The 13,897-nt window shown below is 50.0% G+C and overlaps 1 protein-coding gene across 3 annotated transcripts in view; it reads right to left on the bottom strand.

Moving 5' to 3' along the window:
* The window catches only part of TMEM266 (transmembrane protein 266), a 124,770-nt gene that overhangs the window by 53,963 nt on the left and 56,910 nt on the right, over positions 1 to 13,897 (bottom strand). For all 3 annotated transcript variants that reach the window (XM_027521503.1, XM_027521502.1, XM_027521504.1), the window contains one exon: positions 11,161 to 11,349. In XM_027521503.1, the coding sequence (XP_027377304.1) occupies positions 11,161 to 11,349 (189 nt within the window). The remainder of the gene's footprint in view (positions 1 to 11,160; positions 11,350 to 13,897) is intronic.

Below are 13,897 nucleotides of genomic sequence, written 5' to 3'. Positions count from 1 at the left end.
TTGACTCTTTAATTAGAGAAGATACTTTCCTCCATCTCTTGAGCATCCAGTCCTGTCCATCAAAGCCCTGGAGTGGGTTTTCAGGGTGGTGTTATCCCCAGGAACACCACCAGAGGGCAGGCGTCTCTCAATTTCCTATCTTGGTGCAGTGACAGCGAGGGGACAGCTCCAGGAGGCCGGCTTGGGCTGCCAAAGTCTGTAAATACCAACAAGCAGATGGCATCTCCTGGCAGGCAGGCGTGTGTCCTACTGTGAGGGTCCACCAGTCACTCCTGAGACCTCAGAGAAACCCTGGAGCGGGAGGGGAGGTGAGTGCCCTTACTGCTTCTGTTTATATACTTAGGTGTCTTGATAAAAGTTTGAGAGAATGACTTTTAGAATGTGAGAATGAACTCTGGCAAGTTTCTGATGGAACCTTCATAGGAGGTCAGGCCGCGTGAGCGGCCCAGAAGGAGGCGGCTCCAGGTCACTGCTCCATCAGGCAGTGTTCCCAAGCCTGGCACCGAAACAGCCCCGTTCTGAAAGGCAGAGCAGAGCTGTGCGCTGCCAGGACAGCAGGAGCTGTGTTTGCTCCTGGGGAGTCTGGCTACTCCCACCCTGGCAATCCACAGCATGGCTGCCAGGCTGGTATAGCTGGGAGGATGCACGATGGGGGAGAGGCAGTGGCTAGAGTATGGAGATTGTGGAGACCCCCACGCTATCTGAACAGGTGCTCATAGGCTGTGGACAGTCCCAGTGTCCCCGGAGGAGGTGGAAGATCACAGAAGAGCCTGTTTCTCTGTGAGTGGCCAGACCAGATGGCCGCATATCCTACTGCGTGGGGATTTTCATCCCTCAAGTCCCCAAAGAAAGGGGTTGAAGTTGAGGCCTTAATGAAGTCTGGGGCACTGGGCCTCCCCACCCTACCTCAACTCCTGCCTTGGGAGGCTCTGCTTGACCAGAGCACTGAACCTTCTGGCCTGCAGAGCTCTCTGAGGCATAAAAACCTCGGCACTGCACCCAAACAATGCACAAACCACAACAGTGTGCACAGCATTCCAAGGGGCGCATGGACCCCTCGAATCTCACTACTAGGTCTTCTAAGGACACCTGGGATCCAAGTTTAAAGCCAGGGACTGCGCAGTCTGAGATCCGCCCCTGCCCCCCAGGCCCTGAGATACTCTAATTCTGTGTTGCTGGACGCCGGTGGCTTGGGTGCCCCAGACTTGGTGGCGGTTTCATCAGCAGATCTAGTGGCCCCACTTTTCTTTACTGTATTCACCCCAGGGGATTAAATTACTGTCAGAGAAAGCCACGAAGCTGACTTAAAATCCAATTTCTGGCATTGCCCTGGGTTTTATTTGTATTGATTTAACAAACACTTATAAGGCATTTACTATGTACATATGCCACTCTAGGACTTTACAAATGTTAACTTGTCTAGTAGTTTTGGACGACAATTCCTTCAATTTTTTTTTTCCTTCTGTTGACAAACAGTGGGGACAGTCAGACTTTTCCATCTGTCTAGGTTTTGGTACTAACACCACCACTGCCTGAACTCTGAGTGTTATCTTTGAGCCTTAGTTTCCTAAGCTTCCAAATGGGAAATGCTGTTTTATTGCAGGAGTGTTATACTAAAATATTAAAAATAACATGTAAAATCTACAATGTAATGCTTACTACACCATTCATATTTATTATGATTGAGATGCGTGGACATTATAAAAGTGATTAATCATCTAAATGTGGGTAGTTTCCACATCCATTCCATCCTGTACATAGTTTATTACATGCCCGCTAGGTGCCAGGCACTATACTGGGTGCTCAGCACATGAGGGCACTCAGGGCATTCATCTATATGGAATCTGCAGCCTTATAAGTTAATTCTGACTCTGCAATGAGCTCTTAGTCCTAGACTACCCTGAAAAGCTGAACATATAAAGGGAGAGGAGAAAGCAGACGAGGGAAATGAGCTTACACATGAAGAACTCATTCAAAGACAACCATCCTCTCAGGAGAACCATCAGTCCAACAGCCACAGGGACACACTTGTGCCTCTTTCTCACTCTCACAGGGAGAAGCAGAACAGCAGGCAAAGCACTGTCAAGTCCCTTCGTTCCTGTACACAATCGCAGGAGGCAAGCAGAGCACACACACTCAGAAATGGAAGCACACTACACGCTGTGGTCACGGGGACTCTCAGGTTGGAGGTGAGAGGTGAGAGGTGACTCAGCCCTTGGGGGAACTGAAGAAACTGAAGCTCCCATTAGAGCAGCTTAAGTGCTGCAATCAGAGCTAAAGGTTAGCCCCACCCCCTGGGGGGTGGAGGGGGGTGTGCAGCTGGGGTCACAGGAGTCTGACATGTGCTCACTCCAGAATCTCAGATATCTTGCACCCTGGGAAATGCCAGCTCTGGGAAAGATAGCAGGGAGCGGTGGCAAGAGCCCAGCCCAGGAGCTGTTACCCCACTTGACAAGCCGTCAACCTCCGTCTGGGAACACAATGACCAACACACACCATTGACCTGCTACTTGGGGGGCTTGGGGCATTGTCCACACACCTCTGAAGGGCTTCCATGGGTTCAAGCCTACTCAGGGGAGAGAGTGGGGTGCTGCTGGAACAAGTGGCCACAAGACTCTCTCACCTCCTGAGTCCTTAATTCAGGAACTGGCCAAAAGTCCAAGAGTCTTCTTTGTGCCAAGCTTTGTGGGCAGGGCTGCCTGGATGAGGTCAGCTTCCTACCCAGGGGGTTAACAAATGGGCTACGATTTTCAAGCACTCCATCCCCACCTCTCTGTCCAGCTCTGTGGTTCTGAGCTGTGGCTTGGCAAATCCTGGGTCAGCCAGCTCCCTCTTCTCTTTGGCCGAGGTTCAGATCTAGGGTGCCTCCACAGATGACTGCCCCCCCTCACCTCCACAAGCCCATAAATTCAGCTCACTTTCCTTGGGGACCTGGACTTGGGTTTATGTCCTCACCCCGCCCCCCACCCCCAGATCACCCGCACCCGGCAAAGATGGTCAGAGGCACTCTGCCGCCACCTGGTGGTCTCCAGCGGCGATACACCCTGCCCCTACTCAGGTGGGGAAAAGAGGTTTATTTTGCTGAGAAATATCGGTGATTGCAGCCATGAAATTAAAAGACGCTTACTCCTTGGAAGGAAACTTATGACCAACCTAGATAGCATACTGAAAAGCAGAGACATTACTTTGCCAACAAAGGTCCGTCTAGTCAAGGCTATGGTTTTTCCAGTAGTCACGTATGGATGTGACAGTTGGACTGTGAAGAAAGCTGAGTGCTGAAGAATTGATGCTTTTGAACTGTGGTTTTGGAGAAGACTCTTGAGAGTCCCTTGGACTGCAAGGAGATCCAACCAGTCCATTCTAAAGGAGATCAGTCCTGGGTGTTCACTGGAAGGACTGATGCTGAGGCTGAAACTCCAATACTTTAGCCACCTCATGCAAAGAGCTGACTCATTGGAAAAGACTCTGATGCTGGGAGGGATTGAGGGCAGGAGGAGAAGTGGATGACAGAGGATGAGATGGCTGGATGGCATCACCGACTCGATGGACATGAGTTTGAGTGAACTCCTGGAGTTGGTGATGGACAGGGAGGCCTGGTGTGCTGTGATTCATGGAGTCACAACGAGTTGGACATGACTGAGCGACTGAACTGAACTGAACTGAATATCAGCGAACTTACCACCTTCTTAAAAAGTATAAAATCTTTGCAGTTCTTGGACTACAGGAAACAGGCTAACTGTTCTTTCAAGAAAATACTTTTTGATCTGAATTAAACCTCTATTCCCACTTTGGGGCATCAAGAACCCTCATGGAAGCCTGAGCCTACTAAAAATAGAGAGTCATGGGTCACAAGGTCAGCTTGGGTCCAGGGACAGCTAGTGTGTCAAAGGAAGGGACGGAGTTTTATTATAGACAAATCTCACTGGCATTGAGAAAATGGATTAAGGAAACTCTTAACTTTTTTCCTTCCTTAAGAGAAAAATGATGACTCAAGCTTTACAAGCCAAGTGATACAGAACTTTTGGACTTTGAATTTGCAAGGTCATGGCACAGACAGAGTTGCCTTTTAACCCAGAACCCCCCAAACTGTTTCTTTTTCTAAAAGGATGCCAAGAGTATACTAGCTCAAGTGGGCAAGCTTCTGAGGCAAGTCTGATTCATTTCTCTTAGAATGATTTTGTGGAGGGGCTGTGGAATTAGCTAGGATGCTCAGAGGTGGGCCAGTCACAGACCATGGCCTTGAGTTCTGAAGCGTGAGAATCCTGGTCCCTTCCTGTGATTCTTCTTGGACCCCACATAGGTCTTGGACTAGCCTACACCTCTCCCCAAATAAAACTGGGCTTCCCCTTCTCTTCTAATTTTATCTTTAACACAGTCTCATCCATCCATTTACTCACTCAGGTCATTCCTTTATTTAATCAACACTGCTCTGTGCTCCAAGGCTCAAAGGATCCGATCCCTGCCCTGAGGGAGCACTTGATCCAGTACCAGAGGGAGGCTGGAGAGTAGAGCAGAACTCAGTGTCACAAGTGCTGAGACAGAAGTAGGTCAAGGGCTATGGTGCACGCAGGTGAGACCCTGGCCTGGGTGGGGTGGGGGACAGAAGACTTTCTGGAGGGGGTGGTCCTTGGACTGCAGAGTATGGGGAGAGAGAAGGGAATCTGGGGTCATGGCTCAGAGGGTGCCTCTCATCCTCCCTCTGTGCCTCCAGCCTTTGTTTGCTGGCATATCTAAAATTATTTCAGTCGTTATTTAAAGATGTTGCTATATTGGCCCTGTCTTCTCTTCCTAACCTGACATCTCAAAAATATTAGGTTTTCCTCCTCTGACTGTGAGGTTGCAGTTATTTCAGAAATGTGCCATTAGCATCATTTCCAAGCAGTGTCCCTTTCTGTCTTCCCAACCTTCCTCCAAGCTTCTCCCATCTGGAGGTCTGGCCCTGACCAACCAAGTCAGACCTTGTAGAACACCAAAATACAAATAATTACAAAAGGCTGAATGTTTTTCATTTCTTGCTTTGTTTTGGTATTTTGACAAAGACGATCCTGCCTACTCTCCCATGACTCTCCCTGCACTTGCTTTTCACCAAAAGAAGGGGAGCACTATCTCTCTGTATGGCCACAGAGTCTCCTCTATAAAAGGGGGTGACAGCCCTTGCTTTCACTGCCTTCCTCCCACATACGTTGCCACCATCACTTTTCCTATGGGGTCTGCACCTCCTGAGGGTGGAGACTCTGGGCTTCTCTGAATTTTCTGTCTTCTGTGAAGCTAACCTCCTGTCTAGCTAACCCAGACCCTGCAAACCAACCAGGCCTTCAAGGTAGTGAAGTTGGTTAAGAAAAGGTAGAACTCCCAGTCTGTGCCATGAGTTAGACACCTGCAAACCCGGTGTCCCTCTTCTAAAGGTGGACAGTTGGCTCACTGAGAAGCAGCTCTGTATCTCACGTTCCCACTGTTTAATGGGGTGATGTTCCAAAGGGAAGCAGGCCAGACCGGGCTCCGGTTACATGGAGACACAAAGGGAAACACTGGGATTGTGGACACAAGTCAGACTGCCTCCAAGTGAAATAATCAAGTCAAGCAAGTTACTGAAGAAACAGTCTGAGAAGGCAGACATGTTTCTAGATCTTTTCCAAATCCAACAATGACTATAAAGGAAAAAGGAAAGTCTCATTCTGGATCAAAAGCTATGAATGAAGGCTTGGGTTCCTTAGAGGCCCATTGGGTAACATCAGTGTGTTTCAGGAAATGACACAGTTCAAGGGGTGGCCCTGATTGGGCTGTGGATTCCCATATCCCTGACCATGTGACCCAATTCTAGCCAATGAGACATGAGGAGAGAGCAGCTAAATAATTCTGGGAAAGTTCTTTGTTGCTCTTGAAAGAGAATGATGGGTAGCCATTCTTTCTCTTGCCAGATATGTATGAAGATGATGTGGCCAGATAACCATGGCAGCTCCCTCACAAAATAAGGGGAACCTTACAGCATCAGGATGAAGCCAACACTGCTGATGGCAGAGCAGACAGACGGAAGGAATCTGGTCCTTGTCACTATTGGTGAGGGTCTGGACCAACCACAAAGCTGCCCTGGCTCCAGGTACTTATGGAGTGGGTGCATTGTGGCAGCTCAGCTGGGGTTCAGAACATGCTCAGGCAGCTCCTCTGTTCCCCTCCCTCTCCTCTAAGTGTCTGTTCACATCTGCAGACACGCACACACAGATCTGTGTTTTAGCACAATCGAAGGAGGAAGTGCATGGCTAGGGGAAGACGCAGGGAGGGCAAGGATGATGATGGTGGTGGAGGTGGTGGTGTAGTTGGCATGGTGTGCCAGTGCAGCCCCTTGGATTGAATTGGAGACCTGGGTGAAGAGAAGCCAAAGCCAGAAGCAAATAGGACCAGAGTGGTCTGGGCTCACAGATAGCTTGGTAAAGAGTCTGGGCATGGGGGGAAGCTTTTCATCCCTACCCTGCTTGGGTATACAGTGGCCTTCTGGTTTCTGAAGCTCCTGAACCGGGCACGAGCATTCCCACCATGTACACTGTTGGTGGCAGTGGAATGGAGAGGGAGCCAGAGCAGGAGGAAGAAGGACCCAGCTCCAATGGCGACTGTGCCTGGCTGACTGGCTTCATGGAGCCCAGGTGTCTTGGAAACCGCTGGCTCCTGTCGAGGCAGGAAGGAGGCTGAGGGCCATTGTAAAGCAGTCAAATGCACATGTGACTCACTCTGGTGACGGGTTGGGGAAGATGGCCAGGTAGGTCTAGATCCACTGACTGGGGCCAGACAGAATTCTTTTTTGGGAGAAGACAGTTCAGTTTTGGGTCCTGTTGGGTTTGAGATGGCCAGAAGTCCTGACTGGGTAGGTAATGGTTCCTCAGGCTGGATTTAAGTGCTTCCACCAAAAAAACTATTTAAAGCAATGATTTGGGTGGAAACTAGAACATTTCTCAAATATGCAGTCCACTCAGAGATAGAAGAACAGATAATTCCACAGACACTTGTTAGGATTCTACATGTATCTGGGATCCTGTGAAGATGTCCAGGAAATAATTGTATGTGAGCCAGGATTTTTTGAGAGAGAGAGAGAGAGGGAGGGAGAGAGAAAGGAAGATAACTGCGTTGGAGACATGGCTTGGAAAGCTACAAGCTGAAGAACGTTAATTTCAGTCATGGGGGTTGCTGCACTTACCCAGTGGATAGAATTAGTAGAGTGAAAATGGCCAAAGACAGAAAATGAAGAACCCCAACATTCAAGGACCAAGCAGAGAAAGAACAAGTTTTAAGGGGTAGGAAGAAAATCTGTAGAGTGTGATAGAGCAGCAGGAAATGGTGTTTCAAGATGGGGGCGCGGCTGACAGTTTCAAATGCTGGACAGAGGACAACGAAAAGATCCTAGTATCATGGAGGCTGTTGATGATCTTGAGGAGAGTTTCCATGCAGATAGGGCTGAAGCTGGACTGCAGGAGACTAAGGAATGAATGGGAGGGAGCAGAGGGAGCATGGTGAGTGTAGATGAAGCTTTTAAGAAGTTTGGCTGCAAACAGGAAGACGGAGATGGAAGCAGCAAATGGGACGTGGAGTCGGGGGAGGATGTGAGAGACCTGAGTGTGTGATGAGTCAGAGTGAGGTTGTAACTGAGGCAGCAAAGTTCATGAAAAGGCGTGAGGGGAGGGAAATCAGCACTCAGAGGTAAGGTGGGCCCTAGAAGGCAGGATGCGAGGGACAGAGGGGGTGGGATGCTGTTCATCTGTGACCGTTTCTATTCCTGAGGGAAGGAGGAGATGAGGTCATCTTCTGGGGGCAAGGGACAGCTTGGGGGAAATGGGAGCAGTCTGAAATGGCCATCTGGGGACCAGGAGTGAAAGCTTACCAGGACAACAGAGGACTGTCAGGCAAAACTGAGAAACAAGCTGAGGCTGCAGACCATGAGCCTGGGGAAATGCTGTTCCAGACCGAGTGAGTCCTTCTCCCCCACCCCACCCCCCAATTCCCCCCCTAAGCACTGGCCAGCCCCCCAGCACTGCAGGTTGGGACTGTATTTGGAGGTGGGGCTTCTGGGAGGCACTTAGGTTTAGATGAGGTCAGGGTGGGGCCCCCATGATCGGATTAGTGCCCTTATAAGAAGAGGAAGAGACTGGAGCTCACTCTCTCCACTCATACAGAACAAGGATTGGCCATTTGAGAGCACAGAGAAAAAGCAGCTGTCTGCAACCCAAAGAGAGAGCCCCCACCTGCCACTGACCCTGGATCTTGGACTTCCCAGTACCAGGACTGTGAAAAAATAAATACCTGTGTTTCAGCTGTCCGGTCTGTGGTCCTTTGTTATGGCACCCCCACCAAACTAAGACAGTGCCGATCTGCCCAGGTGTCTGACTTTCGCACCTGAGCCCCAAGCAGTCTGGGTATGGAAGCAAAGAGGGTGGACAGAGAGAGCTGCAGTTTAAGACAAAGAGGGCTCTGCAGTTTAAGCTCCATGAGGCAGATACGTGAGAAGGACAAAGGTCTGTTAAGAAAGTCAAGGGGCCTGACAGAGATGAATCTTTTCTATCTTTGCCTAGGGATTTACCCACATTTCAGTGACTGTACACTTTTGACAGTATAGCCGAGCAGTGGTATCACGTGTGCAATGTACGCTAACAACAGTTACAATGTGATTTTGTAAAGGGACAGGTGACAAACAGAAGCCTGTAGTGCCAGCCTGGATCAGGAGCCAAGGCTCTATCTTGCCTTGTATCAGTCACTGGGTGACCTTGGACAAGTTCCTTCCACTCCCTGGACTCTGGCATCCTGTTACAATATTTAGAATACATATGTCCTAAGATTCCCCCCACCCCCAGCTCTAACATTCTCAGATTCTGGGGAACTTAAAAGCACTGAAATACCACTGAGCTCAAAAGAAGTGAATGGCAAGGTGGCTGGGTCACTGGGCACCCCCTTGCTGGGGACTCTGAGGTCCCATCACTTCCTACTGAAAAGATTCATTCCTATATATATATATATATCAGTTCACTTACTAGGAAGAGCTGTATTTGACAAGACTTACAGAACAGCTTTTCAAAGACCTAGAAATCATGTTGTTTTGCATCGTTTCAGAAAAGGCCAGGTTGGAAAATTTGGGAAAACCCCAGGAAATGCAGCAAGAGCCAAGAAGAAGCTTGTGAGGAGAGGTTTCTCCCCCCCCTCACAGTGTGCTTTGGTTTTGCTTCCCCGTGCCCTGGCTGGTGTCCTGTACCTGCTCTTCCTTCCTCCAGGAAGCCCTCTGGCTGCCAACGAAACCCCCCGAGGAGAACTCCAGCCGGGAAGCAAATCCCTTCTGCCAGGCTGCTTCCTATTTACTCAACAGAAGCCGCGTTCCAGGGCGCACCTGGAGAGTCAAATCAAATCGAGAGCCTCTTTGACTTGCAGGCATCCTATTTGTATTCTCCCTGCTCAGAAGAAACCTTGAAGGAGCCTGATTCAGAAGTAAATGGAATGACAAAGCGGGGACACTGCCCTCTCCAATTCAAGCTAAGGAATGGTGCCCCATGGCCTGGACCACAGCAGTGCATGTGCCCACAGGCTGCAGACTGTGGACGTGGTCCAGAACCAGAACCCTCGAGAATCCTTCCCTCTTCTTGCCTTCAGAAACTTGAAAAGAACCTAACGCTGGCGCAGGTGAGGTGGGAAATTAGTCCATGAGAACAGCGGAGGAAGGATACCAGGTTGTATATCAATTTTGACCGCCAGGGGGCAGTGACTCGGAAACCGGGTGCTCAGGGAAGGCTCGCCCGCCAATGTCACTGGCGGAGGCGAGGACCTGGAGACTCGGAGAAGACCCTGTGGTCAGAGCGTGCAGCCAGTGCCCGGGAGGATGGTGCCGCCGTCCGCGAGGCATCCCCGAATTATTTCCAACCCGTTTGCCTATCCGTTTTCAGTGTCCTGCTGACTCTAAGCACAGTCCTTGGAGAAAATTATATTTTCAGAGAAAGCCACTGGGGTGAAGTTTTTGCACAAGGTGTATGGTTTCACAATTATTAGGCAATTTACCTCGCGAAGGCCGGGAGCCCCTTCGTAAATACGCGCAGGGAATCCAAGCTCTGCAAATTTAACTGTAGCTAAGGCTTCTCATTTGCTTCTAAAATAACCTGGCAACCCTTACTTCGTTTTTATATTCAAAGCAGTCGGCGTGTTCCAAAATATTTACCGGCGGCACCCAGGGAAGGAGAATAGCCCACAACTGGCTCCCGAGCTCAGGGCCACCTTTTAAAAGTCTGTATCTAAGAGCCACAGGGTGGTGCAGGGGAAAGTTGGACCCCACTGTGACCCCAGGACCTGTTTCTGGCCTTTAGCTTCCCCCATGTAAACTGAGGGTGTCACTGCTGTGTCTCCCCTACCCAGATTGAACACAGGTGTCCAATCTGATTGACCAGCCTAATTAAAAGTAGGCAGGGGCCACTCCCTGTATCAGAGGCCACCAGAAAAGAAGTGGCTAAGGGCTGCAAAGCTCCTGGCTGAATGCTGCTAAATTCCCTTCTGCCCTTCGCACGTTCCTGCCCAGAGAATGCTTTCTTCCTGATCCCGTCCCTGGTGAGAGGACTGTTTAGTTGCTAAGTTGTGTCCAACTCTTGTGATCCTATGAACTGTAGCCCGCCAGGCTCCTCTGTCCATGGGATTTCCCGAACAAGAATACCAGAGTGGGTTGCCATTTCCTTCTCCGGGGCATCTTTCCAACCCAGGGATCGAACCTGTGTTTCCTGCTTGGCAGGCTGATTCTTTACCACTGAGCCACGTGGGAAGCCCGATATAAGGAAAGTTCAGTCTAAATCCATTCCTTATGGGCTCTGACCCCCTGGGTGACTCACTTATCCTGTGGGTTTCCAATTCTTAGATTGGGAGTTGTATGGGCCCTTAGGGTGTTTAACAGCCTTTAAATAGTGTAATGCCCTGAGTTCCAAGCAAATATTCACTTACGAGTTGTCCACCAGCAACTGATGTTTGCTGTGCCCATGGCCTTTTTCGGGGGAAACCACATCTGAGGAGAAGGGCCCATGTGGCCTGATGTGAACTTCTGGTCTCTTGACTATCTAGCATCTCTCATCTCCAGCTGCCTCCCTGGAGGTACCCATGGAAACCCGGGGAGTTTATGTGACAGACTTCTTAGCTACTCAGCAGTCCCACACCTACCCTTCTCTTTGGTAATCTTCGTCTAGATTTGACAGGAGCTGTGAGCCCGCTGTGGAGAGGTCAACAGCAGCCAGCGGCAAGTCGCGATAGGCAAAGTTCACCAGCTGCACGGGAGCAATGCTCTTGGTTTCTTCGTCTACTTGTTGGGAGATGATCTCAACTTCGGAAAGTCCTCTTTCTGTGGCAGGCCTGAGTGGGGGCGGACGGCAACAGGACAGAGTCATCCCCCAAGAACAAAACGACGTTTCCGTTCCCCAAGGAGACGAGGGAGTAGGCATGGGATCACTGCTGTGCTGGAGGAGGGCAACGGAGGGTGAGGTTCCGTTCCTCCCCACTGGCCATCCCACCACCCGTGCCATCTCCCTCACCAGCTGGGAAAAAGCAGAAACGTGCTCACATCTGAAAACATGAGCTTTGGGGGCAGGTATAGACCCAGGTAGAAACTCTACTAACCAGCAAAGCCAGGACTTAAGACTTTTAGGCTTCTCAGTCACCGGATTTTATGTTGGAGTAATATATTCTTGTAAGTTGTCTCCCAGGTTTCTTTGTAATGGTCCTACCATCTGGACACAATAGAGAAGTGAGGTGTTTGCTCACAACTGGATGTACCATTGGTGCTTGGGGGGCCGATCTGGAGGGGCCGAGTGAGCCTTCAGGCCATGAGGACAGGAGGGGCCTGCTGTCCTGGGTGCCATTCCATTCCTACTCAAACTGGTCCTGTTCAGTTCAATTCAGTTGCTCAATCATGTCCAACTCTTTGCGACCCCATGAACCGCAGCACACCAGGCCTCCCTGTCCATCACCAACTCCCGGAGTCCACCCAAACCCATGTCCATTGAGTTGGTGATACCATCCAACCATCTCATCCTCTGTCGTCCCCTTCTCCTCCTGCCCTCAATCTTTCCCAGCATCAGGGTCTTTTCCAATGAGGTCCTGTTACAGTTGCCTTTTTAAGGTTGAGAGTAGGAAACGGGGGTCACCAGATCAAATGTCCGAGAGAGGTTGTGCGTCTCATCCTAGGTTACTGTCAGACTCACCAAGGGCCCTGCAAATAACCCACAACTCCATTATCATTACAGAGCATCTCAACCAGGGGCAGGGCCACCTCCTGTGACAGGTTATCAAGCAACCCAGCAGGGTATTTAGCAATTGGTGGAGGAATCTGCAACCCAGCAGGGTATTTAGCAATTGGTGGAGGAATCCGTGGCTGTGACCTCCAGTGACCACAGGAGGTCACTAACGACATTAATAGGAAAGGGGACATTACACATCCTGTGGTGTATTGGGTAACTAAGAACTCTTCCTCCCAATCCCAACAGCTACCCTGTGAAGAGATGGTAAGCTGGATCATTTTGCTTTCACCTCCTGGGGTGCCGTCTTTGGTCTCTCCAACAAATCCTTGAGCCTAGCTCATCCCATAGAATCCGAGGGGCTGGGTCTTATGCCTCTGGCCAAACAGGGAGGAGGAGTAAGAATGAACTATCCAAGGGATCACTGAGAGGCCAGTGGCAAGGCTGCGGTGACAGCCCAGTTTGTGTTAAACTGTCCTTGGGCTCGAGTGCAGATTCCAGTGCTAACTTCTGTGGGCCTCCACATTCTGGGGCTTCAGGTTCCCCAGCAGAGGCACGACGAGGTGAAAGAGAGGTGCCATCCCTTCTCTATGACCTTGACATGGGTACGAGGAAGAAGAAAAGGCAGGAGGAGCTCTGGATTGAGAAGTCCCCACACTGGGCTGGACGGTTCTAAATGCTAAGCTTTGCCAACTGCCAAGATTATTGGTTACTGAAAGCTACCCAATAATACACAGTGGCAGTGATCCAGAAAGTCTAGAGCTGCATCTGCCTACTTCTCTTTTGCTTGAATCATCCAGAGAATTGAGGGAAAAGAGGGATCTTTCTTGAGCACCACAGGTTGGTGGCCTAAGCTGCCTGAATTCACCCAGGAATTTCCAGTGCCCCAATTCTCTTTTGTGGGACTAAGGTTTAAATAACCTTAGCTCTTTGCCCCCTGTCAAGGCATGGATAATAGTACTCATCATGGTGTGACATCTACAAAACGACTCAAGATCTTCAGACAGAACAGTCACGGGATGTGAAGCTGCTGAGTTTCTCAACAGTTGGAACAGAAGTGTGGTTGTTCATGGGGGAATCCTGGCTCCTCCAGATGTTCCCCCAAAAGTAAATGACACTGGGCTGAATTTGTTCTTTTCTTTTGGAACTATGGCTTGCTGAACCGGGGCTTTCTGATCCGTGGGACGTTCGTGCAGGGCGGGGGTGAGTTTCTGAGACCAACAGGATGTGGCTCTGAGAACCGTGGGATAAGCTGCTTCTGGCTCTCTTTCCCCCTCCTGCTTATGGTCATAGCACCATGGCCCAGCACCATCTCTCCTCACGTGGTCATCTCTCAGCACAAGGAGACAAGGCCTCCTTTAGGGGGAGTAAAGGTCTGGGTGTTGGGACTGGTCCCTGGTCTTAAGTAAGAAGAACAGTATGGTGGACAACATGTATCAGTGGTTCCTTTCTTCACCCCTCACTTCGCCATGTGACTCTGCAGCTTCCCATCAAAAGGAAGAGTATATTTCCCACCTCCAATGCTGTGTTCAATCAAGAGACTTGTTTTGGCCAATGGGATATTAGTAATTCCACTGGACTAGCAATGGGATTACAATCCCAGTTTTGTTTTGTCTTTTGATTGCACCGTGTGGCATGTGGGATCTTAGTTCCCTGACGAGGGATTG

Source organism: Bos indicus x Bos taurus, chromosome 21 (genome assembly GCF_003369695.1).
Source record: "Bos indicus x Bos taurus breed Angus x Brahman F1 hybrid chromosome 21, Bos_hybrid_MaternalHap_v2.0, whole genome shotgun sequence".
NCBI lineage: Eukaryota > Metazoa > Chordata > Mammalia > Artiodactyla > Bovidae > Bos > Bos indicus x Bos taurus.
The sequence above is the reverse complement of the archived record's forward strand: the minus strand, read 5'-3'. Positions and strand labels throughout refer to the sequence as shown.